Raw genomic sequence first — 14,406 nt, 5'->3', positions numbered from 1 at the left:
TGTTTTCTCAGTTTCTTTTCCAGCATTTTCTCTTTCACTTGACCATTAAATGTTGGGGTCCCTGAGGGTTAATTCCTAGGTCCTTTCTGCTTTTTCCTATGTTGTTTCTCTCTGAGTGATCTCATCAAATCTCATGATCTCAAATATTATTTACATTTGTAAACTCTCGATATATCTCCCTCACCCATACTTCTCTTCTGATTTCCAAACTAATACATAAAAATTCCTATTTGATCTTTCTATTTGGATATCTTACAGGACTCGCAGACTTTAAAAATCTAAAACTCAACGGATTTTCTAGATTTTTTCCTTAAATCCATTCATCCATTTCCCCCACCCCATCTTGAACATTTCAGAAATGAAGCTATCAAACAGCTGCTCAAGCTAGAAAGCTGTGAGTCCTCCTTGATCTTTCCCTTCTCCCCCTCCCTTCCCCTCCCCCCCATTTTTAGTCCATTCAAGTCAGTCCTGTGGACCCTGCTTACTTTCCCCCAGCTCACAATCATGTCCTTAGCCCAGAGCATAATCCTCTCCTGCCTGGAGGACCACAAAGAGCCTCCTGCTTCCTCTTTTGCACCTCTTTAACCCATTCTCCATGTAACCAGAGAGGATCGTCCAGAAACGTAACAGAGAATTTCATTCTTCTGCTTAAAACCCTTCAATAACTTCCCATTTGAATAAAATTCAAACTCTTTACCATGGTCTACAAGGCCCCACACAACCTACTCACTCTCTAACTTCAACATTCCAGCCACCCTCTCCTCTCAACTACCAGGACACAATATGTCACAGGTCTTACAGGCTTAGCACATGTCACTTTCCTTGTGTCTCAAACGCCTTACTCTGCTCCTTGCATCTTTCAAATTTCTGCTTAATGTCACCTTCTCAGACAAACCTACCCTGATCCCTTTCCCCAATCCAAGTAGGTCCCTTCTGTAACATCTCTGCAGCTCTTCACATACTGTAAATTGTATGTTGTCTATTTCTTTGTCTACCCCTTAGGCTATAATATTCATAAAAGCCGAGACTCCGTTTTAATCACTACTGTACACCCAACACCTGTATAGTATAGGAAACATTCAAATATTTGATAAATGAATGACTAAAACATAAAAACAGCTTTCTTGGGGTTTATATCTTATTTATGAGAGGTGTGAGGAAGGGGAAGCAGCAAGGACAGACCATCAAGAAGTTCAGCTGTGCAGAGAATGAAAGGTATAGGCTACATGGGACCTTTGGTTAAGGCAGAGTTTGCTTTTTAGATCACAGAGACCTGAAAATATCTTTCTATAAGAGGGCTAAAAGAGATTAAATATGGGGGAGGTGTTGGAGGGGGTGCATAACTGAAGGAGAGGGATGTGATAAAGTTGGAGGAGGAAGGGTCCAAAAACATAGATGGAGACATTTAGCCTTTCTCAGGAGGAAGGATGACATATCCTCCACTAACAGTGGGAGCAGGGAGGTCAGGACAGCCCAGTGCAAAGTTATTAAGAGGAGTGATTATTTGAAGGCATTCCACAAATGCCCCTCCTCTGTGTTCCCATGCAATGCTTTGCATACCTTCGTCACCACACTTAGCACATTATATGGAAATTTTCTCATCATGTGTCTTTCTCTCTCCCACTATGCAGTCAGCTACTTGGTTTCTCAATACAAGGAGATTTTGGAGTATATGAACTCTGCAGTCATACTGCTGACTGAGCATGACAGGCCGCTCCCACCCCCCACCAGCTTTAACATCTCCTAGATATCTTTGCCTGGCAAGCCACTTAACTGTTCTACATTCTATTTCCTCTGTGAAATGGGACACTCACAGCTCTCATCTCACAGGACTATGGCGAGAATGAAATGAGATAACCTGTGTAAAGTGCTTGGCATACTGCCTATCGCCTATTTAGCACTCAATAAAAATTAGCAGTCATGTAACTGAAATAACAGCATCTCTTTTTTCTTTAAGAAGTAGGAGGGGGCTTCCCTGGTGGCGCAGTGGTTGAGAGCCTGCCTGCCGATGCAGGGGAGATGGGTTCGTGCCCTGGTCCGGGAAGATCCCACATGCCGCGGAGTGGCTGGGCCCGTGAGCCGTGGCCGCTAAAACTGCGCGTCCGGAGCCTGTGCTCCGCAACGGGAGAGGCCACAACAGTGAGAGGCCCGTGTACCGCCAAAAAAAAAAAGAAGTAGGAGGAATTATTCTGCTGAGAGTGGTGGAGTAGGTAATGGGGTAGAAAGCCTGAGACTGGTAGTTTTCAAATGATTATCATGAAAAATGAGACAGAGGGACAAAAATCAGTAATAGGATTGCCAAGCCATGCTGTGAATCTCTGTAAGACTGGAAACCATGGAAGTGCAGTGCCACCAATCCATCTTATTCTTTGATTTTTTCCAGCGGTGCTCAGAAGCCAATGTACAGAGATGCCAAGGCAAACAACTGCTCTTGGATTGGTGTTTAAATAATATGAGAAAACAGAAAGTGGGAAAGGAAGTTAAGGGGAAGGGATCATTTGTTCATTCCTTTAAGAAATATCTCCTGTGTACCTCCTATGTTCTAGGCCCTGGATTGTTAAGTCTGTGCTGGACAGGAAAGAAGGTAGTCAGAAGGGAACTGATCAATTATAGAGAAGGAATGGGTAAATATTAGAGAGACCTCAGTGAGTCTGAACAATGGGGACAGCTGCCAATTAGGTAAAGGAAAAAGAATTAATTACAAAAATGAATTTAAAAAAACACAAAATCTTATGACAGTGGTATGTCTGGTAAGGTGGTCTGGGCCTTTCTTTACACTTTTATAAACATTCCAACTTTTCTATCATATATACTTTTTCATAATTCAATATAAAGAAACCATCACTAAAGAGGAAGAGCAAGAACAGAAGAGTAGAAAAGAAAACTATGGGTCAGAGAAATAAGACAGCCCAATTTATGATATTAGGTGGAGCAACCCTGGCTGATGTTTGGACCAGGGTTGGACTAGCTGATGGCTGGACACAAATGGGTACAATGGGGGAAAAAGACATGTCACTTGAGACTTCAAGGCACAGTGAGAGAAGAGAACTGGTCAGACAGTTCACCTGCATATTGAAGGCCATATACTGTAATGTACTGGTTAAGAGCAAGAGTTCTGGGGTCAGACTCACCTGCACGTGGATCTCAGTTCTGCCATGCAGCAGCTATTTGGTATCAGTAAGCTGCAAGTTCTCCAAGTCTTTCCCTCATCTGTACCTTACTTCACAGGGGCTCTTGAGAGAATTAAATGGGACCTGCCACCCCAAACCAATCTTTCCCTCATCAATATTCTAGTGCATTTTCTTTGTAACTATCACTGAAGACTGCCTGCCTGGTATCACAATTAAAGGAGCATATCTGGCTCTCCTAACTAGATTATAAAGGCAGGCACCTAGCTAAGTGCCTTGTACAGAATAGATTCTTAGCTAATCCTAAACTCTGTGGCAAGCATACCATAATTAATTTTTTTGCTGTTAAAATAATGGAATAATATTTCCCCCTATATTTACGTTGATATTTTTCAAGGGACTTTTAGAAATGTGTTCACCAGATCTCCCTTTATTCAGTAGTTTTATTCCATTCCCTCAAATTCAAATCCTGATTCTCCTTACCTAAGAGTTCCTTTGGTTCATCTGTTTTATACCAACCTTCACTCATAGATTCACTGTTTTGGTTAAACCTCTCAAGTCTGTTCTTCCTAAAAACTATAATTTTTATAATTTATAAATTATAGATTTTTATAATTTATAAAAATTATGTCTTCTCTTCCCATCAACTTTTTACTTTGAAAATCTTAATCCTACCAAAAAAATGAAAGAATAATAAAATGAATACACATACATCCACCCAACTTCAGCCATGTTAATATTTATTGCATTAGCCTTTTCTATCTCCCTCCAAACCCTTCTAAAGTAGCAAAACAATATGCTCTCTTTTAAACTTCACATTCAATTCTCCAAATATTGGCCTATACAGAACACACCCTGTCAAGGGCTTGGCCACGCAACCATGTTACAGGTGAGCTCTCCCCATTTCCCAGCTCTATCATGGTTCATCTAGCTTTACAGGGTTCCTTCCCCCACTCCCTATTCTTCCAAAATGACCTCTCACTCCTCTAGGCATACCCTTAAATTTCTTATCTTCTAATAAAAACTACCCTCTGTGTAACATTTATACCAAACATATAGAATTCCTTAGTTTAAGCAGATTTATTTTTCTTTCTGAGTCTCCATTGTGTCCACTTGTGAATCTTGCCTTATCCTTCCATTTTCTTTGAAGTCACGGTATAGGAATGTAAATTAGTTTTCTTGAATTGCAGTTATTTCTATAGGCATCTTCTAAACTGATTCCAGAAATGCTCAATCACTTTAAATTCTCATGCCTTCAGCCCAATTTCCACTTTGAGTATGGCTGATATCTCCTCTTTCGTTTATGATTCATTCATCACTCTAGATTAATCTCACTAGCTAGACAAATCACAATATTAAGTTGATATTAAGTTTATATAGAATGGGTATGACCTGGAGAAAAGCAACATGCAAAACAATCATGGAATAGGAGGTAACCAAAAGGTAGAATATAACGTGAAGATAAACAGTAAGCAATTCTGAAATAAGTCCATTCTTCTGCTATTTTTCCTTGGCTACAGTTTTCTCTAATTTCCACAAGGTTATAACACTCCATCACCAAAAAATTCCTCTGGATCTGCTCAAATTATGGTATGTCTAGTTAGAAAATGACTCCCTAAAAGTTATCCCCCTTGCGACTTCCCTGGTGGTGCAGTGGTTAAGAATCCGCCTGCCAATGCAGGGGACATGGGTTCAATCCCTGGTCTGGGAAGATTCCCACATGCCGTGGAGCAACTAAGCCCGTGCACCAAAACTACTGAAGCCCACGCGCCTAGAGCCTGTGCTCCACAATGAGAGAAGCCAATTCAACGAGAAGCCTGCGCACCACAACAAAGAGCAGCCCCTGCTCGCCACAACTAGAGAAAGCCCACGTGCACCAATGAAGACCCAACGCAGCCAAAAATTATTAATTACAAAAAATAAAATAAAAAAATAAAAGTTATCCCCCTTTACAGAGTACTCAAAGAATCACTCTTAATATGTCACATTTTGTAGTCATGTTTGATTGAGATAACTTTAGTTGATCATAAAATAATTGCTTTGAAATGTTTCTTTATATTAGGAAAATTTTAAAATTCTAAATAACTTTAGGTAGTAGATACTGAGCCCTGAAACAAGGATAAATATAATGATAGAGGGAAAGGACAAGAACAGAATAAAGAATAAAATGGTAATAAAATTAACATCTCTAATACCTTCAGCTACTTTAGAGAGAATAGGCTAAGACAGAGAGGTGTCTATAGGGAAAAAATACTGAAAGGGATCTCATAACCCAACCAGGACCTATATGCTGCAAAGTTCCCCAAACTTTTGGAAAAACGGATTAACGGTATATAATTGGATCTGCATCTTTTCCTTTCATGGGAATATTTTTGCATTTTTCAGAATTCCAAATTTACATGCAAGCTATACTTCTATTATCATATAAACTAAACCACACTATAATAATTGCTAAATAAAAAGATTAAAACAAAATTGTATGCCTTGATTATCAAAATGCTGGATTCTAGGAGTGACTTTATGCAACCAGCTGCATTGTTGTGCAGTGTTTTCAGAGCACACTTACTGCCATTCTTTGCTTTTCTCCACCACTGAGTACATCCATCCAATCCAGAACACTGTCCCAGCCTCCTTCACGTTCAAGGATATGACCCAGCTGGACATTGTCTAAGTATTCCTTCAGTACCTTTCAGCAAAATGATTAAAGATGAAATCATGCTTAATATAAACCAATATTCTCTACCTTGCTTTATTTTTTAAACTAGAAGGACTATAATACTATTGTCAATATCACTAAAAAAGGCACATTTCACAAAAGAATGTGGCACAAAGGTAAACAAACTCTTTACTTCCTATTTATACTAATTTTGACAAAATATATCTAGAGGCATAAAGAAAATAATACTATTGTACATAATTAAAGGACAAGGGCAATGAGAAAACAAATAGTGTAAAAGACAAGGTTAAACATTCAACAAGTCATATTTAAGCAAAATAGTTAACGTCTTACCTCAATCTGGAAAGTTATAATTAATGATTAGGCTGTAGAAGCCTTTACAAAAGGTTAGGATAAACTACTTGAAATCTAAAATACTTAACTGATTAAGATAAAGACTCTGAAGTGGTGTTTTCAGTAAGTCTAGGAAATAAACATTTCCTTACGAGGTCAGAAATCCCCTTCTTTCTCTGATCTTCTCTTCCATCTGGATATATCACTTGGTCTCGAAGTGTTCCAAGGGTCATATAAGGTCTCTGATAGTAACAGAGCAAAAATCATTAGAAGTGATTTTTTAAAAAATAAGTTAAAAGATCTTGAAATCAAAGATTATAAAATAACTCAAACAGGGTCTTACCTGGGGAACGTAAAATAACTTTCCTCTCTCAGGTTTAGTTAGACGTCCTCCAAAAAGAGGCCATAACTATAAAAGCAAAGGAATATGTATATGTATAGCTGATTCACTTTGTTATAAAGCAGAAACTAACACACCATTGTAAAGCAATTATACCCCAATAAAGATGTTTAATAAAAAAAAAAAAAAAAAAAAAAAAAAGCAAAGGAGGAGGGGGAAGAAGAGCTGTAAATTTCACAATGTGGTAGATTATATAGCAAAATAAGACTACAAAACCTAGAGGCCAGTTTTTACTTACTTCACCAAGAACACGGAAAAGTGAACTCTTTCCACAGCCATTTGGACCACAAATTAGAACGTTTGCCCCAGATCGAACCTGAAAGGAAATGAGTCTATGAATTAATTAAATAGAATATACACTCAATGAACATTTCCATAGAGTCAAATAGTTCTTCGCTAATGATAAGCTTTCTATTATGTCTATAAATGTGATATTAGGTAGAAGCAGTGGAGGGTATGGATGAAGAGACCTTTTATTTTTGTTTACTTTCAATTTTTACTCAGTCACTTTTTTTCCCACTTAAATATCACTATTGATTGATATCAACTTAATCTCAATCAGAATACAAATATCTAAAGCTTGAATTCTTGAAAACAGTAATTATGTATGTAAACACAGTCTTGTTTTAAAAATAAAATTGTACTATACATACTGCTCTACAACTTGTTCTTATTTAACAATATATCGGGTGCTGAATAGACTCATCCTGCCTAGTTGGGGAGGTCAGCAAAGAATTATGTTTTATTTTGCTTTGCTTTTGAGGTTTTTAAAATGTACTTTAAAAAAATCTAGTTATATACTGCTTACAAGAAATATACCATAATAAAACAGCTCAGGAAAGGTATAAATAAAGACTTGTACAAAATACAGATGTAAACAAAATGAATTTCATGGAAGGGATCAAGATGGTGGAATAGAAGGACGTGCCCTCCCTCTTGCAAGAGCACCAGAATCACAACTAACTGCTGAACAATCTTATCAACAGGAAAACACTGGAACTCACCAAAAAAGATACCCCACATCCAAAGACAAAGGTGGAGCCGCAATGTGACGGTAGGAGGGGCACAATTACAATAAAATCAAATCCCATAACTGCTGGGTGGGTGACTCACAAACTGGAGAACACTTATACCACAGAAGTCCACCCTCTGGAGTGAAGGTTCTGAGCCCCACGTCAGGCTTCCCAACTTAGGGGGCAACGGGAGGAAGAATTCCCAGAGAATCAGCCTTTGAAGGCTAGCAGGATTTGACTGCAGGACTTCAACAGGACTGGGGGAAACAGAGACTCCACTCTTGAAGGGCACACACAAAGTAGTGTGCACATCAGGACCCAGGGGGAAGGAGCAGTGACCCCACAGGAGACTGAACCAGACCTACCTGCTAGTGTGGGAGGGTCTCCTGCAGAGGCGGGGTGGGGGGTGGCTGTGGCTCACCCTGGGGACAAGGACACTGGCAGAAGTTCTGGGAAGTAATCCTTGGCATGAGCACTCCCAGAGTCACCATTAGCCACACCAAAGAGCCGGGTAGGTTCCAATGTTGGGTCACCTCAGGCCAAACAACCAACAGGGAGGGAACTCAGCCCCACACATCAGCAGACAAGTGGATTAAAGTTTTACTGAGTTCTGCCCATCAGAGCAACACCCAGCTCTACCTACCACTAGTCCCTCCCAACAGGAAGCTTACACAAGACTCTCAGATAGCCTCATCCACCAGAGGGCAGACAGCAGAAATAAGAACTATAGTCCTGCAGCCTGTGGAACAAAAACCATATTCACACAAAGATAGACAAAATGAAAAGGCAGAGTACTATGTACCAGATGAGGAAACAAGATAAAACCCCATAAAAACAACTAAATGAAGTGGAGATAGGCAACCTTCCAGAAAAATAATTCAGAATAATGATAGCAAAGATGATCCAGGACCTCAGAAAAAGAACGGAGGAGTCAAAGATTGAGAAGATACAAGAAATGTATCTTCTAGAACAATTAACGACCTAGAACAATTAAAGAACAAACACCCAGAAGATTTAAGAACAAACAAACAGAGATGAACAACACAATAACTGAAATGAAAAGTACACTAGAAGGAATCAATAGCAGAGTAACTGAGGCAGAAGAACAGATAAGTGACCTGGAAGAAATGGTGGAATTCACTGCAGTGGAACAGAATATGGAAGAAAGAATGGTGGGATTCACTGCAGTGGAACAGAATAGAGAAAACAGAATGAACAGAAATGAAGACAGACTGAGAGACCTCTGGGACAACATTAAACACATGAACATTCACATTACAGGGGTCCCAAGAAGAAGAAGAAGAGAGAGAGAAAGGACCCGAGAAAATATCTGAAGACATTAGAGTCTAAAACTTTCCTTAACATGGGAAAGAAAATAGCCACCCAAGTCCAGGAAGCGCAGAGAGTCCCACACAGGATAAACCCAAGGAGAAACACGCCAAGACACATAATAATCAAACTGGCAAAAATTAAAGACAAAGAAAAATTATTAAAAGCAACAAGGGAAAAATGAAAAATACAAGAGAACTCCCATAAGATTAACAGCTGATTTCTCAGCAGAAACTCTACAAGCCAGAAGGGAGTGGCATGATATATCTAAAGTACAACTAAGATTACTTCCCTGGCAAGGATTTCATTCAGATTCAGTGGAGAAATCAATAGCTTTACAGACAAGCAAAAGCTAAGCGAATTCAGCACCACCAAACCAGCTCTACAACAAATGCTAAAGGAACTTCTCTAGGTGGGAAACATAAGAGAAAAAAAGGACATATAAAACCAAACCCCAAACAAATCAGAAAATGGTAATAGGAACATACATGTTGATAAATACCTTAAACATGAATGGATTAAATGCTCCAACCAAAAGACACAAGCTTGCTGAATGGATACAAAAACAAGACCCATAAATATGCTGTCTACAAGAGACCCACTTCAGACCTAGGGACACATGCAGACTGAAAGTGAGGGGATGGAAAAAGATATTCCATGCAAATGGAAATGAAAAGAAAGCTGGAGTAGCAAAACTCATATCAGATAAAATAGACTTTAAAATAAAGAATGTTACAAGGGACAAGGAAGGACACTACATAATGATCAAGGGATCAATCCAAGAAGAAGATATAACAATTATAAATATATATGCACCCAACACAGGAGCACCTCAATACATAAGGCAAGTGCTAACAGCTATAAAAGAGGAAATCAACGGTAACACAACAATAGAGGGGGACTTTAACACCTCACTTACACCAATGGACCAATAATCCAGACAGAAAACTAATAAGGAAGCACAAACTTTAAATGACACAACAGACCAGACAGATTTAATTGATATTTACAGGACATTCCATCCAAAAACAGCAGATTACACTTTCAAGTGCATATGGAACATTCTCCAGGGTAGATCAGACCTTGGGTCACAAATCAAACCTCGGTAAGTTAAGAACACTGAAATCATAGCAAGCATCTTTTTCAACCACAACACTATGAGATTAGAAATCAATTACAGGGGAAAAAACGTGAAAAACACAAACACATGGAGGCTAAACAATACATTAATAAATAACCAAGGAGGCGCGCCGTGCGTTCTCCCGGGCTGAACTGGAGTGAAAGACATGAGTTGAATATTTCATGCTGCACTGGAACCAAGGGGGACCTTGAAGATGGCGGAAGAGTAAGACGCGGAGATCGCCTTCCTCCCCACGGATACACCAGAAATACATCCACACGTGGAACAACTCCTACAGAACTCCTACTGAAGGCTGGCAGAAGACCTCAGACCTCCCAAAAGGCAAGAAACTCCCCACGTAACTGGGTAGGGCAAAAGAAAAAACAGAGACAAAAGAATAAGGACGGCACCTGCACCAGTGGGAGGGAGCTGTGAAGGAGGAAAAGTTTCCACACACTAGGAAGCCCCTCCGCGGGCGGAGACTGCGGGAGGCAGAGGGGGGAGTTTCGGGACCGCGGAGTAGTGCACAGTGACGGGTGCGGAGGGCAAAGCGGGGAGATTCCTGCACAGAAGATCGGTGCCGACCAGCACTCACCAACCCGAGAGGCTTGCTGCTCACCCACCGGGGCGGGCGGGGCTGCGAGCTGAGGCTAGGGTTTTGGTTTTGGACGGAGCTCAGGGAGAGGACTGGGGTTGGCGGCTTGAACATAGCCTGAAGGGGTTAGTGCACCACGACTAGCCGGGAGGGAGTTCGGGGAAAAGCCTGCACCGGCCGAAGAGGCAAGAGACTTTTTCTTCCCTCTTTGTCTCCTGGTGCGCGAGGAGAGGGGTCTAAGAGCGCTGCTTAAAGGAACTCCAGAGACGGGCGCGAGCCGCGGCTAAAAGCGCGAACCCCAGAGACGGGCGCGAGCCGCGGCTGAGGGCGCGAGCCCCCGAGACGGGCGCGAGCCGCGGCTGAAAGCGCAAACCCCAGAGACGGGCGCGAGCCGCGGCTGAGGGCGCGAGCCCCCGAGACGGGCGCGAGCCGCGGCTGAAAGCGCAAACCCCAGAGACGGGCGCGAGCCGCGGCTAAAACCGCGGACCCCAGAGACGGGCGGGAGACGCTAAGGCTGCTGCTGCCGCCACCAAGGGGCCTGTGTGCGAGCACAGGTCACTCTCCACACCCCTCTTCCGCGGAGCCTGTGCAGCCCGCCACTGCCAGGTTCCCGGGATCCAGGGACAACTTCCCCGGGACAGCGCACGGCGGGTCTCAGGCTGGTGCAACATCACGCCGGCCTCTGCCGCAACGTCACGCTGCCTCTGCAGCCGCAGGCCCGCCCCGCACGTAGTGCCCCTCCTACCCCCATCCCCCAACCCCCGGCCTGAGTGAGCCGGAGGCCCCGAATCAGCGGCTCCTTTAACCCCGTCCTGTCTGAGCGAAAAAAACAGACGCCCTCCAGCGACCTGCACGCAGAGGCAGGGCCAAATCCAAAGCTGAGCTCCTGTGAGCTGTGAGAACAAAGAAGAGAAAGGGAAATCTCTCCCAGCAGCCACAGAAGCAGCGGATTAAAGCTCCACAATCAACTTGATATACCCTGCATCTGTGGAATACCTGAATAGACAAGGAATGATCCCAAATTGAAGAGGTGGAATTTAGGAGCGAGATCTATGATTTTTTTCCCTTTTCCTCTTTTTGTGAATGTGTACGTGTATGCTTCTGTGTGAGATCCTGTCTGTATACTCTTGCTTCCACCATTTGTCCTAGGGCTCTATCCGTCCATGACTTTTTTTTAAAAATTCTTTTTCTTAATAATTAAGTTTAATTGTAATAACTTTATTATACTTTACCTTCGTTCTTTCTTTCTTTCCTTCCTTCCTTCCCTCCTTTAGACAACGAATCACCCCAAATTGAGGAGGTGGTCTCAGGGAGCAGGATTTATGATTTTTCCCCCTTTACCTCTTTTTGTGAAGGTGTATGTGTATGCTTCTGTGTAAGATTTTCTCTGTATAGCTTTGCTTCCAACATTTGTCCTAAGGTTCTATCCGTCCCTTTTTTTTTTTTTTTTTCTAAATATTTTTTAATTCAATAACTATATTATACTTTATTTTATTTTTACTGTATCATCTTTCTTTCTGTCTTTTTTCCTTCTTTCCCTCCTTCCTTCCTTCCTCCCTCCCTCCCTCCCTCCCTCCTTTCTTTCCTTCTTTGCTTCTTTCTTCCTTCCTTCCTTTCCGCCTTTCCTTCTTTCTTTACTCATACTTCTACTAATTCTCCCTACTTTTCCTCCCTTTTATTCTGAGCTGTGTGGATGAAAGGCTCTTGGTGCTCCAGCCAGGAGTCAGGGCTCTGCCTCTGAGGTAGGAGAGCCAACTTCAGGACACTGGTCAACAAGAGACCTCCCAGCTCCACATAATATTAAACGGTGGAAATCTCCCAGAGACCTCCATCTTAACACCAGCACCCAGCTTCACTCAACGACCAGCAAGCCACAGTGCTGGACAACCTATGCCAAACAACTAGCAAAACAGGAACACAACCCCACCCATTAGCAGAGAGGCTGCCTAAAATCATAATAAGGCCACAGACACCCCAAAACACACCACCAGACGTGAACCTGCCCACTAGAGAGACAAGATCCAGCCTCATCCAGCACAACACAGGCACTAGTCCCCTCCACCAGGAAGCCTACACAACCCACTGAAACAACCTTAGCCACTGGAGACAGACATCAAAAACAACGGGAACTACGAACCTGCAGCCTGCAAAAAGGAGACCCCAAACACAGTAAGATAAGCAAAATGAGAAGACAGAAAAACACACAGAAGATGAAGGAGCAAGATAAAAACCCACCAGACCTAACAAATGAAGAGGAAATAGGCAATCTACCTGAAAAAGAATTCAGAATAATGATAGTAAGGATGATCCGAAATCTTGGAAGTAGAATGGACAAAATGCAAGAAACAGTTAACAAGGACCTACAAGAACTAAAGATGAAACAAGCAACGATGAACAATGCAATAAATGAAATTAAAATCACTCTAGATAGGATCAATAGCAGAATAACTGAGGCAGAAGAACGGATAAGTGACCTGGAAGATAAAGTAGTGGAAATAACTACTGCAGAGCAGAATAAAGAAAAAAGAATGAAAAGAACTGAGGACAGTCTCAGAGACCTCTGGGACAACATGAAACGCACCAACATTCGAATTATAGGGGTTCCAGAAGAAGAAGAAAGAAAGAAAGGGACTGAGAAAATATTTGAAGAGATTATAGTTGAAAACTTCCCTAATATGGGAAAGGAAATAGTTAATCAAGTCCAGGAAGCACAGAGGGTCCCATACAGGATAAATACAAGGAGAAACACGCCAAGACACATATTAATCAAACTGTCAAAAATTAAATACAAAGAAAGCATATTAAAAGCAGCAAGGGAAAAACAACAAATAACACACAAGGGAATCCCCATAAGGTTAACAGCTGATCTCTCAGCAGAAACCCTACAAGCCAGAAGGGAGTGGCAGGACATACTGAAAGTGCTGAAGGAGAATAGCCTGCAACCAAGATTACTCTACCCAGCAAGGATCTCATTCACATTTGATGGAGAAATTAAAACCTTTACAGACAAGCAAAAGCTGAGAGAGTTCAGCACCACCAAACCAGCTTTACAACAAATGCTAAAGGAACTTCTCTAGACACGAAACACAAGAGAAGGAAATGACCTATAGTAGCGAACCCAAAACAATATATAGGAAACATACATATCGATAATTACCTTAAATGTAAATGGACTAAATGCTCCCACCAAAAGACACAGATTGGCTGAATGGATACAAAAACAAGACCCTTATATATGCTGTCTACAAGAGACCCACTTCAGAACTAGAGACACATACAGACTGAAAGTAAGGGGATGGAAAAAGATATTCCATGCAAATGGAAACCAAAAGAAAGCTGGAGTAGCAATTCTCATATCAGACAAAATAGACTTTAAAATAAGGACTATTAAAAGGGACAAAGAAGGACACTACATAATGATCAAGGGATCGATCCAAGAAGAAGATATAACAATTGTAAATATTTATGCACCCAACATAGGAGCACCTCAATACATAAGGCAAATACTAACAACCATAAAAGGGGAGATCAACAGTAACACATTCATAGTAGGGGACTTTAACACCCCACTTTCACCCATGGACAGATCATCCAAAATGAAAATAAATAAGGAAACACAAGCTTTAAATGATACATTAAACAAGATGGACTTAATTGATATTTATAGGACACTCCATCCAAAAACAACAGAATACACATTTTTCTCAAGTGCTCATGGAACATTCTCCAGGATAGATCATATCTTGGGTCACAAATCAAGCCTTGGTAAATTTAAGAAAACTGAAATTGTATCAAGTATCTTTTCCGACCA

General features: G+C 41.4%; 1 protein-coding gene across 1 annotated transcript in view; it reads right to left on the bottom strand.

Annotated features, from left to right (window-relative positions):
* The window catches only part of ABCD3 (ATP binding cassette subfamily D member 3), a 91,434-nt gene that overhangs the window by 7,663 nt on the left and 69,365 nt on the right, over positions 1-14,406 (bottom strand). The window contains exons 17-20 of the mRNA XM_032605541.1: positions 6,777-6,854; positions 6,482-6,547; positions 6,291-6,380; positions 5,695-5,814 (exon numbers count right to left, since the gene is read on the bottom strand). Coding sequence (XP_032461432.1) covers positions 5,695-5,814; positions 6,291-6,380; positions 6,482-6,547; positions 6,777-6,854 — 354 coding nt within the window. The remainder of the gene's footprint in view (positions 1-5,694; positions 5,815-6,290; positions 6,381-6,481; positions 6,548-6,776; positions 6,855-14,406) is intronic.

Source organism: Phocoena sinus, chromosome 1 (genome assembly GCF_008692025.1).
Source record: "Phocoena sinus isolate mPhoSin1 chromosome 1, mPhoSin1.pri, whole genome shotgun sequence".
Taxonomy (NCBI): domain Eukaryota; kingdom Metazoa; phylum Chordata; class Mammalia; order Artiodactyla; family Phocoenidae; genus Phocoena; species Phocoena sinus.
This window is presented reverse-complemented; position numbering and strand designations above follow the sequence as displayed.